Source organism: Varroa destructor, unplaced genomic scaffold, assembly GCF_002443255.2.
Source record: "Varroa destructor unplaced genomic scaffold, Vdes_3.0 BEIS01000003.1, whole genome shotgun sequence".
NCBI classification, from domain to species: Eukaryota; Metazoa; Arthropoda; class Arachnida; order Mesostigmata; family Varroidae; genus Varroa; species Varroa destructor.
Window position 1 is genome coordinate 15,311,687 of NW_019211456.1, and position 23,253 is coordinate 15,334,939.

Sequence of the window (23,253 nt, forward strand, 5' to 3'; positions counted from 1 at the left end):
AATTCTGCTGAGTCGGCTTGTAACAGCCGAGATGGAGATTCAATGGAGAGATGCAATAATCATTTTTTTACTAAGAAAGTGCAGAAATCCTACAACGATTGAGCTATGGTGTCACCAAAAAATAGGAGACGGTCACTGGTGAGTTAAAATAGGCAAAGTTTAGCTTAGTGCCATTATTTTAGAATATAGAAAATATTTGCCTAAGTTTTGACTAAGAAGCCGTCAATACTTTTCGCCCGCCCAATATAGCGAGCATCTGCACACACTCCTATACTGACGGAAGTCAGAACCAAAGCTAGGTTTTTTGTGTCCTGAAATCCATCTCGTCGCCGTATGTTGCTTTATTATAAAACTCCGCAGAGCCAATCTAAAAATCAGAACTAAGGGTAGTATTGAAATTAATAATCGAGTATCGAATGAATTAATAAAATGCATAAAGGTTGCTGTTACTACCTGAATTGCAGTAACAATTATATTTAAACAATGCAAACAAAATATAGTACTATCATTATCTATAACTATTGTTGCCGATAATGAGCAGACGCCTTTAGGAACGCAATGGGAATATTACCGAATAACAGCCATAAACACAATAACCTCAACAATAACAACAACTATTTTTACGGACTAAATATTTAAGAGGTACGCCTTATCACTTGTGTTAGGTAAGTAGCATGCTTGGATTTATACTAGGGTTATACCTAGAACTGAGATTGTGACTTATGCCCGTGAATATGATCATAAATGCTCTTAAATGTTAATGCATAAGGACACGTTGTTTACTATGAAAGCGGCCAGCCATCACCGACTTTCCGCTTGTTTTGTCGCGCGCAGTTTCGGCCATATTACTGGCCAATGCAAAATCAGGCCTCTTTCATTAGTCAATATTGAAGAGATGTGTTTGGAGCTCTGAGCACCCCACGACATCTTCCTGCAAGATGTCAGACTGAACCTTCACTTATTTCGTTTCTAGAGGACATCACCCATCAAATAGATAAAGGGGTTCTGTGAAACAAGCCTGAGTTTCCTGTTAGGTAGTGATAGGTTAGGTCAGTTGAGGAGAACACTGGCAAAAACATTTCTTTGTCGTACCGATCTTCTAGTGTGCAGCTGGTCAACTGCATTCATAGTAAGTATTGTGGTTCCCCAAGCACATTTTTACGGCGCTTGGGGCTTGTTACGAGTTTACCAATGGTAAAACATGGGCTGCCTCCAGCAAATATCAGCTTACGGTTGAAACCGTGAATGACCACTTATCTTCTGAACGGATGACGAACGAAAACGGGTTATAATACGTCAGATAGATTTTTTTTTTTTTTGGCAAAAAGTTATCGTCGGCAGTTATAAATAACGATGCGAATAGGCTTTAGAGTAAGGGCGTCTTGTGATATTTGCTACCCTGTGCGCACAAAAAAAATGGGTTGTATTGGATGATATTGCCTGTATAAATCATCCCATTTCCAGCTGTAAATAATGACCTGTATAAATAAGCTTTAAGAATTTTTATGTCGATTGAAATCTACATAGAGCAGGATTGGTTCGCAAGGTTTACTATCGAAATGGGAATGGTCGAGTATGCTCTCGTTGGGCGTCAAGCTCGATAATAATAGCAGTTTGTGAGCTATATTCACGTAAGGAGTAGGCGTTGCAATAAGTTTAATTAGTTTCTACTGTCTGCTATATTGTATTCATGGCTATTTATAAACGGCCACGGATAAATCTCGTTCCTGTAAAAAAACGCTAGCTTGTGTATCGAGTAAAAGCATTTCTATTCAGCATAGCGTCAAAGCTTCGTCTCAGGCCACACTTAAACTCGCCATCTCTATAAATATCTTCACGTACTAGTAGCTATATTCCCGTGATAATGTCGTATAAAATAACTGTTCTCTCGGCAAAATATGCAGCACCAAGCGTTTAGTCTCTGAAAATATGTTGACCTTATCAGTCTATTGCATGTTCAGTTTGGGCGTTCCTAGTTTATCGACGTTGGAATGTATCGACAGAAAGCTGTTGTTTTGAGATATATTCTCTATGCCTTTTTACAACCAGCTAAAGTTATCTATTCGCGGAACTTCGCACGAGGTCTGTGAAAGTAAAGTGGAGTTGCTATAGCCGCACGGTTCCGTTTCGAAATCACTTATGTTTTTCCTGGTTATTTTTTACTAAATCATAGTTTTACAATGTTTCTTATAGCGTTGACCACTAAACTTGTCTCGACGTCACTGCGCTGGTAAACCTACAGGTATAACGAGTACTGCTGCAATAGGAAATCACTCGGTGTGAAAGGCGACGGTTAAGCTGCATTTTCAAGCTCCTCACCTTATCTAACGTAGTATAGGATAGTTGGATCCAACACTAAAACATACAGCAATGATCTTCTTTACTCAATGAATAAATTCAATGTAAAGCTGACAATGTCAGAAGCAATTATCTTCCAATTAGAATCGCTTGCTTATCCATATCATCCGTTAATTATTGTGTGAACTGAATGTTATTAAGGTAGTACCGCCGCCCCTGGTTGTTTTGTACACGGTAACGCCTAAGGCGGCTGTCGTCGTCTTGCCAGTAACAAAAACTGACAAAGTTCTTCATTAATAGGTGAATTGTCCGGCTTAGTACTGACCAGATGCGGCGGTGAATCTTGCTAGAAGAAAATGCTCAAACCTAGCAGACTACGTCGGAGAAGGTAGGTAAGGTTGTATGACAACTTCGCGCGAGTGTTGCTCCACTACGATAGAGCGAAAAGACCGCCAGCGAGTAGGTAATTGTAACAAGCCAATGTAAAATACCTGTGCAATCAAAGGCATACCGTCGTGATCTTGTCAAAAATAGATAGATAAAGCGCACCAGGTGTCATACGTAAGTCGCCTAGTTGCTACCATACCAGATAATAAGATTTGAACAGATGGCCCGTCGATAGGGCTTCTCTGCATTTTGAGACTGGAATGTGAAAAGCCCCAGACGGAATGGCGCAAAAAAGGTAATTATCTAGTAGCAATTTTGCACCTTGTTGTGTACCACCTGTGAGGACAGAGGGCAAGATTCCTATGTTTGTGCTACAAACATTATAGTACCTTATAACACAAAATATCTCCTCATGGGCAAACTGTGTGGAAAAGGACCAGGACAGAACAAAGACAGTCAAAGTTGTTGTTGTTGTTGTTGTTGTTCTTCTTCTTCTTCTCACGAGATGCGATAATATTCATGGTCCATACTTTTATGTATCGAGACGCCTATTTTAGGCTGAGATTTAATGGAGCCAAAGTATTAATATTTCAATTGGCAAAAACAGTACGAGCGGGAACAGTGTTGCCCGAGAATACAAAACGACTTTTGACAGTAAATGGGCGCATGCGCATATACGTTGAATATCCTATAGGCTATATATGATAGGTTTTCTTTCAAATATAAAATCAACACCCATATAATTACCTATCGTACCCAATTCTTTTAGTGAAGCTAATGACGTATTTAAATTGCCAGATTGTGGCTGTTGGCAGTTTGCTAAATTTGGACACTTGAAACGTGCTGTATCAAGAACAACATGAACGCACGAAACTCTGTACACAGAAGCTCCAAAGCAACAACAGCAAAAGTAATATCGAAATTTAAAAGGCAGGATTTAGACACCGGTAATGGTTTTGCAATGCACTCGAGAAATTGAATCTAACACAGTTACTCGTCGTCACTATTAGATATTTTCTCTATAGGGGATAAAGAAATCAGCTGAACGTTGAGTGTTTGGTGGAACAGGCTCGCAGTTTGAAAAATAGTAGGCCTACCAATGAAGCATGATCCTTTTGAACCATAGTCAATCGTTTGCTTAGCTAAAGGTCTACTGTTTAGTGTCTATGCGCTTCCAGCTGGTCTACTATTAATTTACTGTTGCACTCCGTCGTCTATAGATGTTCTTGATTTCAATATGATAATCGTTTGACTCGGGCTGGACGGTCCTGCAATTGGACAAGTGCCATCTTACGTTAACTCGATTTGCCGTTTGTACCAAATGTAAATAGGACAGTTTCAATTAGAAGCCGGACAAATGCAGTATAATCTTATCGCGTCGCTACAATAGTCGGCCCCTTAACAACAATAATTCGAAGTAGCAGTTCTAAATTGTTTAGCTTGATTTCTTGTTTCATTGTTATTCAGCTCTATTGATTTTGGGGTGATAGCTACGCCAGCGCGAGACAAAAAATAATGCAATGTATTCTATGCCTATAGCAATTCTTATAGAAAATAGTCGACTACAGCTAGTAGATCTCATCAGTAAGCCAGCAGTGTGTACTTCCGTCCTGATGTGCTGAGTAAATAAAACTAACCAGATTCAACATAGATTGGTAAGCGAATATTATGTATAATGGACATCAACGTAACTGCTTAAGTGAACATTACTTGTCCTAGTGAATCTAGTAGATACGTAGCACCCTAACACAACTACGATTGCCCTTGAGATGTTTACCTAATTCTCTTTCACTGCAACAGACTATATAAATTTAGCGCTAAGATATATTTTTACCGCTGAATTTCTACACGTTGCAAACAATTTGGCTTGTGAACATCTGGATCGTGTAAACACAATATCTATAAAGTCGCATTAACTTTTATGGTGCATTTTCCGGTTTCAATTCTATTTGTTTTAACCATTTCAATTCTATTCATTTAACCACCTCACCAAATTCAAAACATTTCCATCGCCTACAAACAGCACTATTATTTCTGAGATAAAGCGTGTACTTTTAATTGAAGAACGGCATGCACAAAATCAAGACCGGTAGCATATGGGCTTAACAATAGAAGTTAATTAAGCGAAATCAATTTTGGCTAATGCCAAACGCTTCTTCTTCTTCTTTACTTCGACTTTACTAAAGGCCTAAACGCAAGCAGAGAACTCCCATAGTTCAACAAAATAACGTATCTTCAATGTAGCAAAAGTCGAAATGGCCTGGTAAAAATCGTGATATACTTATTCATACTTGCTTGCGTTTCATTCGCTTTCCCTATAGATAGCTGTTTTTTGAATATGCTCTCTAACGAGACTTCCTTTCATGCATATTCAAGAGTTTTTACAAATATTTTTTGTTCTCATAGTTCGGCTGGACTGCCTTCGGGAGCATTTCGGAAGGCACCGTAGGTGCCATGTGTTAGAAAATCAGGCGCTCTCTGTTATCGATTTAATAAACTGTACGTGTTGCGATATGATATAAGCTATAATAATCGACAATCTCAGGTAAAATTTCTGCACGGTGAAAAAGCTATTTTTCGGAATCAGTCGTATATTTAACCATTTGGCAATTTTAAGTTTTCAATCGCTTGGTGACATGCTTTAAAATCTAAAAATGCGTCTGTCAAAGTTGCGTACAAAATATGGACCACGTCTTGTCTGATATCCGGTCTAACGTTTCTACCTAATTAATTTCAGTTAACTTAATTCAATAACCTGCATTGAAGTAAGTCCTCTCACGTCCAGTGCGATGAACCGACTTGTGGAAGCCATCCCTCGCTGTGTGTAATATTATGCATAGCTATTAACCAGTAGCTGAAGTGAAATCTAAATTCAATACATTTCAACTGAATGACATCTCGCTTTGTATTTATTGTGTAATTTACGGTTCTACCTTCCTCGAACTATTTCCAAGTGTTACTTCACTTTCGCCACTTGAAGGGAAAATGAAGTCGGTTTTTCCATTGCTACGGGGGCTAGAAAAAGATATTTTGCAATCGGATTAAGAGTTGAGTTGCCGATCAAGTTAAGCTATACCCAGAGGAGCTGAGAACTAGGTTAGACTATATTACGTCTGGATTCAGACGTGTACGTCCTGAATCCACATATTAACACACTTCGTTCTGGTAGCTAGCCAGTATTTGAAGGCTAAGGCACTGAACGTGAAACACAAAAAGCAATCTATAAGTGACGTCGCATCGCTTACATTGACGGGCCCCGTTCTGTGGCTGTCAGAAGCCGATTTCCTTTAAGCAATGTGTAGCTGTTTAGCTAACGAAGAAGGTACCTACAGATGATTTCTGCCAAGAATTGATCTACCAAGAATATTTACCGCTAGTTGCTTCACGTATTTACCATAAAAAAATACTTTTGTGTGTCTTAGAGTTAAATCATTTGTTGTTTTTGCCCGAAGACACGCTCATATCTGTAATACTAAGAAATAGGTTCGAAACCAAAAAAACGTCGGATCAAGCTCCATTATATGGCAAATATGTATACATTTTGTCCTTATATTAATTTCTTTTGCTGCTGCTGCTCTGCTCTCATAAGATGTCGTTCGGGCTTACTTAGGCTTACGGGCTTACTCACTTAAGCTCAGGTTAGCTGTTACTACGCTCTATTTACGTAAAACCCGTTCTAGTGTACTGTTATAAAGATCTGTTTGTTATAAAGGTTTAAATCCTTAACAAGATTCTTTAATTCGGTTTTTAATAGGTCTTGAAGTCTGGAGCGAAGATTCTATCGAAGTGTCAGTACTTCTGTAGCACAAATGCATTTGCTTGAAACATTTTTATTACGTTTGCCAATTGCCTTAGGTATTTATAGCATAACTATAAACATGTCCTTATGGTTACTTCTCTTAGGTACAATTCTAAAAATCAGAATAACAACTTTAAAAAGTCGAAGAAAGATCACTTTTGTGATCGAAACTATTCATCGAAAACCTATCAACTAGAAACACGCGCTTTAAAACTGGTAGTGAGACTCGCCATTTCCACTGTAAAAATATCCGTGGAAGTCAGAATTAGATCATACGGAAATGGTTATCTTAATCTTTGAATATTTATCGTTTATCTCAGACAAGTTTCTGTAAAAAAAAAATGAAATGCTTTTTCTCTAATCGGCTTTCGTCTGCTTTCGCATACCCGGCAATAGTATAGAGCACTTACGATTCGGTGTATTGTACAAGACGTCGCCGCGTCAACAGCGTCCTTTTCTGTTTGAGATCATTCTCGTTTAGCAGCGAAGGCTACAACGGATCAATATTGCTTCTTGTAAATTGCTTCGTTCATTACTGACAAATCATATTCTTATCTACGTGTCTTAGACCATGGAATCTAAATGGGACAACTGCTATATTACGAAAAGTTCTTATAGACGTAATGTAGTTGTTGTATGAGACAAAGTGCATTTTCTCTTTTGCCTTACGATTTGTTTTTATCATAGTTATAGTCAATTGACGTCACGCACAATTAAATTATAAAAAGCTTGCTATTGAAGTTTTATTACGAAATAATATTAGAAGCGTTTGTCATTCGTCGTATAATATCGTTCGTTATCGTATTTGCGCCCTGTCGCATTATCCATAAAGATGGTGCACTCTGAAGCCCCCTTACGTTTGCAGCCACAGTTTGAGGCCAGCAAGGTACGCAGTGGTCAAACAGAATGAAGTAATCAAAACAATGAAGAGAGCAAATACGGTATGGGCTAGGTCGAGAATAAGCAGTTTACGAGAAGTACATCTAGGAAATTTCACCGTTGGATATATATGTGCTATGGTATCCAGCCTGGTGATGGTCCAGGTCATATAATCGCTTTTGGCGTTTGTCATTAAACATAACTCCATATGGAAAGTGCTCAAAACCTTTTTAAGTGCTACCATGTTAACGCAATTAGCATGTGGTAGAAATTCAAAATGCACGCATTACTAACCCTTCCAGCCCGATCAACTCTATTGAAGATGTTCTTCCAATAGGCGTACCATGTTCTTGGTGTTTGTGCTTACTTCCCTGTTGCTGCGGCTGATGTCCTTTGCCTTTGTCGTGCCTGTTATCTTCAGACTCCCTGTTCAAATATATCATCGTCCTCGGAGACACTTCCGGCCCGATGTCGCCCACTTTTTTAGAGTTGGTTAGTTTTTCCTCAGCTAAGCGACCACTGCGTGTGTGTATTTTACGGCTCTCGTTTCTTCGAGTCTTAACACTGCGAAGAGCTACGTGCTGAGCTTCTGGCGTGACGTCTTTGCTGTTGATGTTCTGTTGAAGGGTCACATTTCGCGATCGCCTTTCGAGAATCACGGAACAGTGTGCGGTTTCAGGAATTTTTAAATCTGCAGTGCTCTTTATAGATGATCGCTGTGGCCGTGGAAAGGATTGTCCGGAAGTACTTTGCGACGCGCGCTTCTTAAAAATTTCTTCAACGTACGCCGACGCCCGATCTGACCATAGCGATATGCTTCGCTGCACCTTTGATTGTTGCTTCAATTGCTTACGACGTTGGCGTTTCTTAAGCATCTCCTGGAACCGCTTCTGGGAGGGACCGTGGTACGAGAAAAGCAGAGGCCCGATCGCGGGTCCACTGCTGCCGTTATTCGAACAGCACTGATGTGTCTTATAGTCCGCTGAGTGACTTTTGCCAAATGTGGTCTGAGATGGCCGCGTAACTCCATAGCGAACCGACTTAGCATCTGCTGTGATCATCCTACGTGCAGAATTGCGTAGGTGATAATTCTGGTGTTCTTCGTAGGACGCTCCTGGCTCTTCCAATCAGTATCTTCCTCTTAATCTTAGCAAGTGCTTAATAAACCGTTGGCACCAAATATTATGAAATAGTTTCCTCGGTTAAAATCAGCACTTCCATCTCGTGGTTACCTCAAATCGATCAAAACACGTTGCCTAAAAATATCCATACAAACGGCAAACTTGTGACACACTAAATGAACACCATAATATAACACGTAATTTACGAGTAAATTTAGATTTTGTAGCGTCGTACTCTGTCGCCCTGCTATTCCACGCAGTGCTCTCAAAAATTCAATCCCTCACGCGCTCCTACACAGGCCGGCTGGACGGAAGCCGCTGTCACGGCCTCTGCCGGCAGGTCTTTGTCCAGTAGAACGCCACCTTCAGTTCAAATAAACAGACACGTTGGCAGAGAACGTACCTCCATGATCACAACCTTAACTCTGTTCCGTCGCTTAGCAAACGAACTTTGAACTCGACTAGATTTGTTTTTAATCTCCCTCCGTATTTCTCTATGGCTCAGGATGTTTGCTTTTGCCCTTCCCCTTGTGGTATTTGCTATTTTATTATTTCCGTTACAGTTCAATTGTCAATAAAGCTACTAGATACAACAGTTACGAACAATCATCCGCTTCTGTCTGCTTCTTAGTCAGAGTAGGTCGAGAGATGGCAGCCAACCAACGGGTCTAGCATCATTCGCTCATCCAGCGCAGTGGCAAACGATTGCCTTGGCCCCCTTCTCTCTTCCTCAGGCGGTAGTGGCTGTAGAAGCAGTAACCTTCGCTCTCCCCCTTTCTTTACCGTTGTGTCTCCTATAAGGCCTCTAACTTGGTCAACTTCTCCGTTTGCGTCGACGGAAGTCGATGTGTCTGACTGGGTGCATATCTGTGTCTATGTGTTGCTAGCTAAGTCGATCAGCCGGACTGTCGGTTGGGAGAGTTGCAGGAAGTTGAAAGTAGCAGCGGGACGAACTGGTAATGGAAATAGCGGGTCTCTAATAGGAGGAAGTTTTCTAGCTGCGGTTATTTTGTTCCATAACTTTGAAGCAGCGTGGTAGCACGACGAGGCTTACAGAGGCCTGCAAGCACGTATTAGCAACAGCACCACCGCAACGGCGTAATAAGGACGATATGAAAGAGGATTGACATCTCCGTAAGGGGACCTGGCAGAGCTTGTCATTTGCTTGCTCGCTTCGTCGTTCGCTCTATTGGGTTGCAGTTCTCCACTCTCGCTTCGCTATAGGTTGAGAAGGGAACGACGAAACAATGGCAAGAACGAGCTACTAAGGCTGTTTGGGATGCGCCGCCTTGGACGGGGCTGCTGCTGTTGACGGAGCCAGTGGCCAAGTCGACCTGCCGCCCCCTTTGGGCTGATGATCGACCGTCAATCGATGCAGACTGCAGCATTATAGTCTTAATCCGGCTGGATGACGACAGCAGCGACAACGGGAGCTAGGCTTCTGCCACCACTACAATACGCACTCCGTCTCTTGCTTCTTATTCACATTTTTGCCCTTCGCTGCCTCGTCCTCTAAGGCTAGACCCCATCTTAACTCTCGGAACAAGCAGACAGCCTCGCTTATTTTTCCGCTATTGTAATGGAGCACGTATCGTCCAGTTCGTTGGACGTCCTTGAAAGGAGGGACGCCATATGGGGCGCGGACAGTAAAATTTACACACTATTCGATGCATCGGGTTACGCAGATAAACAGTGTCCAAGTTGGTTAAATATACATTTTTTTTTTCTATGTAAACGTATGACTACTCAAGACGCCTGAAATAGATAACACATGCATTATTTGGTCAACTTTGCTGATGACGAAGCATGAATGGACGGCCGCAAAACTCACGACCGGACAAACGCTTAATCATAATACCATTGTTGCAGTAGAAACGATGGCTTTGGCCTTTTTGATGCAACCCAAGGGGGCCATTGTGGCGATTGCAATGGTTGTAAATTTTGCTGGTGTTCCGTCCACAGCGACGCAGGTTACACGCTAAGAATTGTCGAAGAAAATTTCGGTTAAACAGCATGGGACGGAGATAGATTGTCATCTATAACTAGATAAGTACCGCCAAATTCACGTAATATACGTCTGCTACAGTTTATCATAGGATGCTGGTCGTAGCACTAGTACTGAACCTGGTTATTTCGCTGTTGAACGCTCACTATAATTGTTGTTGAACTAAATGATATGTACAATTTGACCGGCAGTAGTAGATATTGGACTCCCCGTTCAACTACTGTTTTCTACACAGCTGAATTTTTTGTCAAAAACATGTCTGGCCTAAATAGAATTGTAAAGGAGGCCCGCGCATTGATCGTCGATATTTGGTCGATCAACGCATCATTGTTCACTCAATATCCGGCCTCAATACAGCTACCGCTGCAAAACTAGTATTTCTATATATTACATAATATGAGTTATGCTGCTATGGTGAACAGTTGTTTAAAGCTAAACAGTAATTGGGGTACGCGTAGTCGAATCTTCGTTGGCGTTCAGAGCTGACTCCGTGCGTGCCGTATCTGTCGATTCGCTTCTAACCTCCCCCGCCAGTGACTTGTTGATTGAACAGGCTTAATATTTAGGCGCCTCTGTCATTAGCCCTAATAGATGCTGTCCGCTAGTCACGTACAAGTAGTCTTGCTGCCAAAGGATCCCTCGTATCACTCTAGACATAAAAAAGAAGTTTTTTAATATATTCATTTATATATAGCAGAGACGGCAATGATGCTCGGTCGCGCAAGCTTTTTCGTACACTGACACGAGGCGGAAAGCTTAACGAGGAAGCAATCGAATCCGCCTATTGTATTATGTTGTCAGAAAGTAGAACGCCTATAGATGATGCAGTCCGTGACCGAATTGCATAAACGTCCATCGCTTCTTAAAGACGGGGAGAAGTCGATGAAGGTGAGTCACGAAGGAGAGGCTGGTCAATGCACCTGGCCGCATAAGCTGGCTTTTGGATTTCTTCAACTGCATGAGTGATCAAAAAAACAATCTTTCATAACTTCGAGCAGAAGTTATCCCACGATTTAGGAGTTGAATTGGTAGCAGATCAGTAAAGGCCATATAATTCAATTAACATCTATAATAATATGTTCGGCCTAAATAAATGAAGCTATATATTATGGAAACTGTTCAATCGTGGCATTGCTCTACCCGAATACGTGTCAGATGATTTTTCAGTAAAAAATAGAAATAAACTATCCAGTGAATGTAGTATTGCATTCGACTACCGGCTTTTCCTTATACATAAAACAACATGAGGGAGAGCGCAGACAAGATGTACAGTCAACAGGTAAGAAAATTGACATTGAACTTTTGCGTAACTTCATACTTAGTGCGCTGCACAGCTGAAACGGGAGAACTAAATTTGCACACTGTGAAAATCAGAGATTAATTTACTGAGCAGAAGGCCATTCAGAACGCCTATTTGTTGGGTAGGTCTCCTGAGATTTCGAAGACGTTTACAAAGAGTTCCTTATCAGAAAGATCAGAGCGCTTCCATAGAACTACAGACGTGATTTGAAGGTCTGGCTATGACAGGAGTAGTACTTGTACTTATCTGGCCGAAACTGCTCAACTGGGAATACATAGGATGCTTATTTCCAGCATCATAAATTTGCTACGATAACTCATTTAATAGTGCCATAACCTCCTAGCCAAACCTTAATGATTGCAAAAACTTGGTACACAACGTGTACCCTTTAACTAACTGTGCAGGCTTCTGTTCGGAAAAAACGAAAAGTAACACCATACTCAAAGGCTGCCTTTGCAAGGAGCTCTGCCAGGATACAAGCTATTTACGTTCGTATATTTTAAAGCAGTTTCGATCATCTTCCGGCTAGCGTATGTACTGCTGTGTTATCAAGCCCGCACTGTAACAAATCGCTTGCTGACTAAAAACGTGTAGTGAAATAAACGAGATAATAAAGCGCGTGCTTTGTTCAGTGTGAACATGTTTGTTACTCTTGTTTCACGGCGTCTGCTGTACCCTGGTTTCCTTAATTACGTCTCTCAATAAATCCATTCTATGTATAAACTGTTTTTGATTCAACTGTCGTACGAATATACGTACTCATATTGAATGGGTCCATGCCTACAGCAATCACGGCAATTTTCTAAAACTTGCATCATCAGCCTCATCGTGATCAGATCCTAAAGTTGCGAGTCTCATCAATTTTTTCATCTACACACAATTGAACTTTTCAGTTCGAACATATTTATAGTAAACGTCATTAAGACGTCATTTCGTAGCAAGACGCATGGTAACCGAAAGGTAGCTGTCTCAGTTTTCGAAAAAATATTACGCGGTTCGCTCATGATCAGGCCAGTGATTCCCGAGTTAGCGGATAGATGCTACCTGAAATACAATCATATCAGGGTAAATAATCTTGCGCTCAATATGATTAGAGAGAAGGGAACTTACGTTTGCCCCTACGTTCGAATAGCACGAATTATGTCAATTTGAGTATCTTTTATTATTATCATCATCAAGGATCCTTAGTAGTATTTGAGTGTACGTGCTAAGTTAGGCCCATTCGTAAGGCATAAAATCTGACAGTTTCGCGTGTAGCGCCAAGAAGCACACTGCGTAAGATTATTTACTACCCGTTAAGAACTTGTCAAAACTATGAAAGCAAACAGACATCGTAGCAGAATTAACAGAAATACGCATCTATGCACACAAATGAGCAAAACAAACGAGCAAACAGAGTAACCTTTGTTTTTTTGGGCCGTTCGTTGTCTACGTACGCAAAGTAGGACATTTGTCAATGATTATAACCTATAGCCTAGCTAGAGACTCAAGAAGCACTTCTTCGTTTTTTTTTTGGCGCTATAATAAGTCGGAATAACTTCCCACACTTGGCCAGGAAGAGTAATCAGTTTAGCCTAAGAGGCTCGTTATCGTATCGTTGTTATGATTATTTTAATACAATAACAAATGAAAATGTTGTTGAATTGTTTCGTTGACATGGTGAACAGCCAGCAGATTTTGTCAAACGCCCAGAAACCGCTTTTTAGTGATATGATAAACAAAGGCTGCGCAATCCTTACGTGGACTTATAACGGATTGACAAAATTCAAAAATAAAAAGGACATAATCACTGTTGATGTTAAGCCAAACTTTGCCGATATACAATGAGACAGCGTTTCACACTATATATCAACATACTGTTTAGCAAAAAAGGAAGAGAATCCTACTATTGAAAAGAAGACTTCTTTTCTTGGTGGTTCTAAAAAGCGTCTCTCGTTTATCTCTATGGCAACGCTGGTAGCGACGTGCTTTGGCTTCATTTTTTTTTCATTAAAGAAGTGCTCTTCTTTAAGCACAGGGAACAACTACCAAATGATACATCGGCTCGGATTACTCAGAGTATCTGCACGATAAATCGAATTTAATGCACGGTCGAACTACACGAAAGTTATACTCAGGACAAGCTTAAGCATAACGTGCTATTCAATTCTATGTTGACTTCTTGACCACGTGAAAATACATCCTAAAATCATTGTCTTAATTTCTTTTTTTGCGCACATCTCCGAGAATTGGCTTTTCAAGAGATCGTAATTAAACCATATGTTTAGCCTAAGCATGCTTGGGTAGCTACCATGCGACTAGGGTATTAAGCGGATCCAGGATGGTTGTACTTTTGTACAACGTATTTGTTCTGTTTTCTGAAGAATGCTTGAAATAACTAAATCGCTGGGCAGTTTCTACAGAGATATAAAGTTTCCCATAACAGACTATCTTATGGAACGGGGCGTAGATGAGCAACGAAAGGACAATGGCGGCTTAGTCGGAGCTCCGCCTCAACCAGACAAGTCATTTCTTAACTCGGTCCTGGTATTTTTCCAACATGGACGTCCTATAACGACTATATTTCTACATTTAACGTTATTTCATTAGGCAGCTCTTTACATCGGCCTATATATAAATACATTTAAGCGCGATAGTACGTCAACTCGCTCATAAAAATGACAATCAATATTTTTCCATGCAAAGAATAAAGTAAAAATAAACTTGAATAGTGCCTTTCCTTAAAGTAGTAGGCATAAAATAATTCAGACTAGTAACACACAGCTGGCCACTGCTGTTTCTTGTACGTTTGTGGATGTAATGATCATCAACGTGCAGAGAGATGAATAACTTAACTTACCTTCAAATTTGTGCAATTGGTAAAAGTTCTCGTTCTCAGGCTTTTGCGAAATGGACTTCACGATTATATCTAGGCATTAGGACAACAGACGAAAGGCTAGCACTCATGTAATTAATTTGCCTGCTGATCTAGAAATTCTCCAACCTTACACTGTCTACGTGAATCCTATACAAGTCGATTAATGGACTCTTTAGATTGGACTCTTAAGACTCAGAGAAGCAACACCTATTTACCGTTTGGCGGGTAACGGGCCATTATTTGTACCGAAACATTATTTTATCCCTAGATAACTTAGGAGCCTTAGTCAATCCTAGCCAATAGACAAATTTAAAAGCTTTTTGGCCGACAGTCGACCATCTACAGCTATATCAAACACGTGCACATCTGTGTGTGTGTGTCATTTTCAAGCCGAGAAAAACGCAGCTGAGGATAGCTACCGTTAAGCTCATTAAGGGTAACTCGTATTCAGGCGGCTTTCGTGGTCAGATGGAATTAGACTTAGATGGAAGGAATGACAGAAACGAATTATAGTCTCCACTAAAATGTCATAGATAAACTTCTGTGTTTAAAGGTGTAGGGAACGCATGACGGGTCCTTGCATCGAATCCTCTCATTAGCCAGTTGGAAAAATAATGGAATTGCACGCTGTCACGTCTGACATAGAAATGCGGGTACATACTTAGACTTTCAGACAAGACTGGAATAGCTTTAACGCACTGGTATTATCTCGCTAAATCGATCCCAAAAGCGTATATCACCATCAAAGGAGCGGTTTTGCTCGTGAATTTGAAACAGATACAGGTAGGTGTGCTTGTAAAGATGGCCGGATCTCTTACAGGTAGCTACAGGCATTAGGATGCTATTACTAACATAAGCTCATCCTCGACTTAGGTTCTGGCAGCGTAGCTAAATATGTGACTCACTCACCTAGGCAACGCAATACTTCTGACCAAACTACGGAATGCTGCCTATTAAAAGGTACTGATATCGACAAGAAGTAATCTTACTAGTAAAAGAAATAACAGATCACTGCTCGGTTTGTTGTTATATATATGCAGGAGTTATTTCTTTATTTCCTGGGAAGGTGTGCCGTATCAGTTATGCGTGATTCATTGGTCCCTTTACGCCCCAAACGTACTGCACGGCGGACAGCAGAGTATATCAGTGTACACAGAGGGAAACGAGGCACCCGTAAGGCAATTGATACGTATGTTGAAGCATCTGACCGAACGCAGTAAGTAAACAAGTGAACGAAGGGTATTGAAGTGGGACCTACGCTATTAGAAAACGCTTTGTGGCTTCAAGGCAAACTTGCTGAAGCGAACTGTATTATAAATAGGTATACGGCCTTAGGAAGGCAACCAGAGAAGGGTGTAATTCATATTATCTGCCCCTTCAGGCGTTTCGTGCAGACACATCACACATCGTAATGTGTATTGATTTAGTTCACTTGGACGCATACACGCCGGACAAAGCCATACGAGAAAGAAGTTGAGTGACCATACAACAGGCTAGATCGATGTTGTATTCTCCAGTGTTAAGTGATACACATGCATATTGTGCTTCTTACTTACTCATATTAGAAACAGTAACTTCGGGACGAAATATAGACGGCTTTCATCTAATTAGCAACATGTTCACAGGCGTCATGAAACGACATTAGGGAGATATTAGCTCAAACGTTCACATTTTTTGGCCTATGGTAAATTGTTAAAGCTCTAAAGAAGGTAGACGGACTAGTCAAGGCCCAATGTTGATGTGTACTTATTAAACGCGCATTATTTAGTAGCAGTGCACAACTCATTTAAATAATGCGCTTATGCTTTTTTCTATTGATTTCACCAGACGATGTCCTGCTCGAGGCAGTGCGTACCTACAGACGTGCGTAACGGAGCATCGAACCGCTAAGTTCTTACTCATTTTTATTAAACGGCGATTTTTTTAGGCACTTAGTTCGGGCCACGGTAAAATACCAATCAACAGACGCTGCCATTAATCTGTTTGCTGTTAATATCAAGTAAAATCTTGTGCCTTTAGTGTGCTGTACATCTCAACCTCGATGCGTACGAGATTTAGGTCAGACTATTTGGTCACTATCTTGCTGCGTAGCTGCGCCCTATTAACGAGGCCGCTATGTCCCTATGATACAGAGAAAAAAGTCTTTTGGCATATTTTTTTTTCGTTGTCAATGGAAAACGAAACATTTTATTGAGGCTCTTCTGTTTTGCTTATTTATCCGCCGTTTTTAGCATTCAGCTTCCATAGTTTGCTTGAACTTAATGTAATTAACCTAGAGCAACTAATTACCACATAAGTTCCCTTATCATACAAAATTAGAAAAGGTGTGTAGGTTTCGCGTAACTTGGCAATAGAGACTCCAACTTTTCATTAAATTTCATGTTCCGCGCTTATTCTCCGCTCTTGTTTCTAGTATTAAATTGCAGTTCGAACCAACGAGCACCAAGACAGCGAGAATGAGAAGCCCTCTACTGCTGAAAAATATCATCGTATAACTAGAAAATGTGCTTCAAGTTACTTCTTAGGAAACCTTTTTACTAGCCAATATGCGCATTATGTGAGCTGACGCAATTTTATATTGCCGCTTGAGACAGAAAGGGCAGAAACTCTTGCATTCGGTGTATAAATACGGTTTTTTAAAGGGTTTCTATGAATAGAGTTCACCACGATCAAAGGCTATCCTTTTGATTAAACGCAACTTACGGTTAACACAACGGAAGCCAACATGCTTTTAGGCATCCCTAGGAATGATTTAGGCGAAACGTGCCCGATGCATTGCACAGAGTAAATTTTTGTTTCAATCTAAGTAAAGTACGTGTCTTCACATACGGATTGCGGACAATATTGAGAGCGTAGCGATGGCTGAGCGGGCCAGATACGTTTGTAGGAAGTTCGCAGATAACATATTAAGCAATATACGCGGTTTCCGGCTCTGCTATTAATGGTCTTTGGGGTTTCCTTCCCCAACCGTTTTTACCTGACCCGGTTAACAAAAAAAAACAAACAAATCCATAGAAAATATATGTGAAAATCCTTCTCCCTTAAACCGCATACATAGTTTTACATATGCTTATAGGTAAAAATAATTTTGAATACCGCAACGCTCTATTTTGGCTTTTTGTAATTCAGCATACCGACAATCGTAACACGAAGGGGATTTCTCTGCTTGAAGACATGGCGTCTTACTCAAGCGACAATTGGCCGTGTCTTCGTCGTACCTCGAGTAGTTATCTCATCTATATTCTGTGTAATAGACGATCTTGCTAGCACACGGAAAGTTTTTATCCGGCCAACAAATTAAAAATCACAAATTCGATCAAATTTCAAACCAGCGTATATCTAGCAGTAGCATCTTCAAAGTGGACTTTAAAGTAAACATGTCTATTTCCTAGATAGTGACTACGACATCTATTGAATACCCTAGCTAATTAACAAAATAGACTGAAGACCATATTTATTTAACAAACGGATAATCTTAACACTGTTCACGTATCTAACTTATGTTACGTTTGTTATCTTTTCTATTTTTAAAGTAGAATTGAGTTATTTTCCAGCAATTTGTTTGGTGGATAACTGTATTGAGTTTTTATATATTATCTAGAATTGTTCTTATTTCATTTCATCAATTTAATGTCTTAACTTTTTAAGAATATTGAAATTATTGCTTTTGATAACTTGTATGTAGCGGAAAAACTTTGTAATCTGGACAAAATGGTGGCAACAGATGGTGTAATGAAGAAAATACTCTCAACAATGATTAGGTTAGTAGAAGCAAATCATAGAAACAGAAACAAAGTTACTCGGACCCAATAATTTATCTAAAGGCGCAATGCAATTAATTTACTGTTCACTTGGTAAGGGTAAGTACGCGTATTTAGCCCCTTAAGATAACATGCTGCTAAGACAAAAGTCGTTTACCGATATATGGTTATCTTTATGTAATTTACCAAACCCCGTGTGTCCATAACTGAAAACCGTTTGGTCTCCAAAAGGACAATCGGGGGTTCTTACCGTACTCAGAAACGTCGAGTACTTCAGAAGACAAACAATCGATTAGATTTTCCGTGTTCACCCTAAATAAAATAGGGATTCTAACTTAATTCATTTCACATAGATGTAGTAAGCTGTTCAAAGCACTAGACGGGAGAAATGCCCCGCATCATATGATAAAGTAGTTCTGTTTTCAGTGAGCGTTATATCCATTAAGTAGCCACACTTTCACAAAGTGCAATACAATTATACTGTATAAAAAAAAAAAATATTTCAAGCTTTACGTTCGATACTGCCCGAAGTGCCTTTCAGAATTCGGTACATTATCGTGTGTGAGGCTGATGAATAAGCTGTTTCAGGTTTTTGTTTTTACAAACATTGAGAATTTCAATAAATACACACAAGTGGGCGAGAATCTTATATAATACAATAATATCCAGAGGGATGATGATTTCCATTTTTTACTATGATTATTTCTTTACTTCTAACGTCAGTAAGAATAGCCTCGAACCCTACCAGTAACTTAAAATATTCAGTATGTTTTACTTCGCCATTGCTCCATAATAGAGTGCGACGGATCGTCACTGACTAGAAATTTTCTTTTGAAATCGAGCACTAATATCGTACTCTTCTTTTGCTTAGCTCAATTAGATAAACCATTCTGATAATCATAGCCTCTATCTTTGTTTTCTAGGATAGGATGGCTCGGAATTATCAACTTCAGTCAAACGTAGTGTTAGAACAATGTTTGTAACAAATAATGTGAGACTGTGAAATATGATTTTAAAAAAATCTGCGCGTTACAATTATCTGATTATAATTAATAATATTATTTTAATTACGGCTTAAAACTGTGGTACCTTAAAACCTTTGAATACAATACATTTATGTAACATGCCTTCTAAAAATCTGTACCACAATGACGTGAACACCTAGATGATTAGTTAAATCCAGATTGATTTTTTAACTTACTTATATCTTACACAGTATAAGAGATAAGTAATATCTCTTATATATATACTTATATACTGTATAAGTAATATACAGTATAAGAGATTTGGTAAATTGTACCACAGTCTGTCAGTCAGTCTTGCATTCGTGCCAACTTTATAACAGTAAAATGGGAATGGACCTTAAAATATTTAAGCCATACAAAGAGCATTTACTTACAAAAATAAATACATGTAATTTTACTGGTTACAAAATGTTCGGTTACCGCATGTACGTTCTAAGTTGGAATACTTCCTGATCAATTTGAGACTTTAATTAGTGAACATAAAGCTATAAATTAAATTTTCTTTAGGTAGAGGCTCAGAGAACGTGGTATTCTTCTATATTTCCTCCCCTTCGCCTTCTCAGTCAAGGCAGTAATTTTCACGCATATTGTTAAAATAATTGGGTCGTATCCATAGAAAAAAAACACTGTTACACTTAAATGATTGTAGCATAGCACCAAAACTGAGCTTCAATGACAACTAAGTAGTTTGTGGTAAAAAAATGCTCTTACAGAGTCCTATTATTGCGAATAATTGCATTGTATTCTATAAAAAAAAAAAAAAAAAAAAAAACGTTTGCCCAGTTAGAACTAGCTGCCCAATAGTGGATGTAGAATAAAAGGTTTCATCTTTCCTTTCGTGAGAAAAATGTCGTCACCGAAATTTTTGTGAAAATGCCATGAGCATGACGTGTTTTGCCAACTGATGTCTTGTTACTCTATGAACATTGATCCTACTTCTTCCGCTTCAAAATCTATACACTTTACTATTAACTTTCATTTTACATATTTTAGACCAAATATAATCCGTATAATTTCAATGCACAATGCTGTTTAACTTCACTTAACGACCCATTTTCTTTTCTAACTGTTCATCATCTAGGTGCTAGCAAGACTGAAAGGAATCTGGTAAATAATGACACGAGTAGGTTGTTACATATCACATCAATCGGTCATCACTTTAATTACGTTATCTGCTTGCACAGATTAAGGCCTATGTACAGAAGAAAAAAATGTCTCCTGCCGAGGGCGCTAGTGACCCTGCAGCTCTATAGACGACTTTATAGACTACTTGACTTGTGTTGGGTTGCCCCGAGGCACCTATATACATTTACAGTAGGTAAATAGGAGGTTGAACTTCCCTAGTTCACATGATGCTCTAGGATCAACTAGGGTTAGTCAAACATGTCGTTGCTGAAGTGCTTTTTGCTTTCCTCATCGCTATTAGGACTCGTTCTTCGTGACCGAAACAGAAAGAAGATTAGCTAGCAATGGTAGGTGGTGTCCTTCGTTAGTGCTGAACATGTGCCCTCGGTTGTTAAACGCACCCGGACATGTTATTTTCATTTTTGGCTGTAATGAGTCCGATAAGTGTGCTGTACCCCAGCGATTACGCGCGGTCAGCAACTTAGAATAAGGCACCATCAAATCCTCCCTCAGCACCGTCAAATCCTCCAGCGCCTCCGAAACCGGAAGTGTCAAAACCGGCACCAGCAGCGTCGAATCCAGAGAAGTCAGCTCCGGCAGCTGACAGGCCAGGAGAATCACCAAACGAAGAGGCGTCAAAACCTCCCGCCGAAGCGGTGTCCACTCCACTCTCGAAGTCCTGAGCATAGGACAAGGCCGTAAGGGTGGCAAAAACGATAGCGGCGAAGTAGGCCCTCATGTTGATCACTGTTGTTAGCAACCGCTGCTAGTTGATAGCACGAAAGAGATTGTGTGATCGTCGTTGGCTTGTCCAGAGCTTGCGTCCCGATATATATATTCCGTACCCTCACTCATTTGCGGGGTTTGGCCTGTGCCACTGTAAGCCTAGCAGATTTATCATCTTACCACTTCGACTGTTACTGGGTTAGAATTACGCTGTCGACCCTGCTGGACTATCTCCCTCCTTTCCTGCACATTCGACTAACATAAATCCTTCTCGCTCCAGCGTGGAAGCGCGCGCTGTGTGTTTAATGACATAACCCAGTTTCGCGCGCGTAACAGCAGTAAGACCCGGTGGAGGCAACGGCAACGTTAGCGCTGGTAGCCGTCCGATAAACAGCGGCGTAAATCCCAGTCAGTCAGTCAGTTTGTTAGTATATGAAGCATCGCCACCCGAAGCTAACGTCAACAACTGATCGGACCTGGGTCTGGGGCAATTTCGAGCCACGCACGTCGCGACAGATTGTCGCCGGCTACAATATAACGCATTAGACCTTTACCGCTTTAAGACGCTTCTGGACCATCGCTACATATCAACATCCATCGGTTATGACGACAAGGTGCGACTGCGGACGATAACTTTGTCGAACCATTGGTAGATCTATGGTAATCCACGAATATATATATATATATATATTTTTTTTTGCGTTTAACGCTTCCTGGCATTGCGAACCCACTGCAACATCACAACTGGGCATGTTAGTCAGGATAATTTCGAAATAATGTTCAGTGAGTAGGCTTGGCCTGCTGATAAAACATCCATGTAAACCTCATCTCACAGTGGCGTTTAAAAGTTGATCTTTTCTTCTTACGCTGTTCAAATAGGCTGAGCCTGTGAAAATCGTCTCGTCATGTTTTTCAGTGACGAAGATGCCTGTCAATAGATATATGAGACAGTACATTCACAACACACTCGCTGATTACATTATCGCATAAGCCCTGTGCTTGTACTGTGGTGCGAACGACATATCTGAAAACATGTTATAAGCATTCCCATATGGAATGGCGACAGCTGTTTGTTCCTGTAGCAGGTCAAATATGTGCGTGCGCTTAAAATAATGATACTTCAACATGCCAAGGAATCCAAATCCCGCAGCAGGAATGGACACTAGAAGCAGTTACTAACCGTCCATCTGGTTCTATATAACTGCTAAAAAATTCTGTAGCTAGAAAAAAAAATCTAGAAGAGCATCTGCTGCGAATAGACATGAAGATTCATATTCTGTAAAGCTTCCCTTTCATTTAGTAACGGAGGACGAAACGTACTCGGTGGGATAGCTACTATACGCACTATGAAATATATCGTCCCAGGTTCCACGTCATCCAGTTAAAACGTTTTGCTTTTTTCCGACGTTTATGGCTACAGCTGGGCTGATGCTTGGGCGGCTTCTAAAACTCCTTATGATACGTCGTTGGATACGGAATAGTAGATGAAACGATCACTTTCAACAGCGGCTCATATATGAATTTCAATTTAATTTGGTATTTTCCAAAATGGAAATTTTCGGTGAGGAGAATATGGGGCGTCCATTAATCTACTAAACAGTCCACTTCAACAAGTATTTAACATACTGCGGACCTTATACACGAAGAACTTTTTATTTTTTTTTTTTGTATACGAAGCAGGCTGAACTTTTCAGGTGCGTCCGCCACGCGAAGAGAAATATCTGGTTTAGTCAGGTAGCTTTGAGATCTAGACTGCTAAAATGCATTTTATTTTTATTCATTTTTATACTTCGAAATCACCTAGCCAGAGCTAATTTCGACGAGGTACACGTAAAGTTCATTCGTTTTGAATAAGCCTAATTTTTTAAAGATACTAAACTTCAGATATTTCAATAACTATACGAAAAATTGCTTTTGAGGTAATGTTTTGTTAGATATGTGTATTTTAAATGAGCTTCATTGTAGGCAGT

General features: G+C 40.1%; 1 protein-coding gene and 1 long non-coding RNA gene across 13 annotated transcripts in view; one reads left to right on the plus strand and one right to left on the minus strand.

Annotated features, from left to right (window-relative positions):
• LOC111247315 (uncharacterized) overlaps positions 1-23,253 on the plus strand; it is a 45,590-nt gene that overhangs the window by 16,928 nt on the left and 5,409 nt on the right. Inside the window, exons 1-5 of one of the 11 annotated variants that reach the window (XR_015323025.1) lie at positions 413-642; positions 2,194-2,242; positions 2,599-2,686; positions 5,092-5,230; positions 5,423-5,575. This is a non-coding gene — a long non-coding RNA (uncharacterized LOC111247315). Of the gene's footprint in view, positions 1-13; positions 139-412; positions 666-721; positions 1,130-2,193; positions 2,243-2,598; positions 2,687-5,091; positions 5,231-5,422; positions 5,576-23,253 lie in introns of those variants that run through there. The other 10 variants (XR_015323024.1, XR_015323022.1, XR_015323023.1 and 7 more) reach the window with 10 other exon arrangements.
• LOC147756574 (uncharacterized) lies at positions 5,575-9,769 on the minus strand. Of its 2 annotated transcripts, none has more exons than XM_086982574.1 (2): positions 7,658-9,769; positions 5,575-6,974 (listed from the first exon to the last, which is right to left on the minus strand). In XM_086982574.1, exons 1-2 carry the CDS (start codon positions 8,422-8,424, stop codon positions 6,962-6,964), a joined length of 780 nt encoding a protein of 259 aa, XP_086838700.1. In that variant the 5' UTR covers positions 8,425-9,769; the 3' UTR covers positions 5,575-6,961. The 2 variants fall into 2 exon arrangements, with proteins under 2 accessions (XP_086838700.1, XP_086838699.1); XM_086982573.1 differs by lacking the exon at positions 5,575-6,974 and having other exon boundaries at positions 7,198-8,619; positions 8,888-9,766.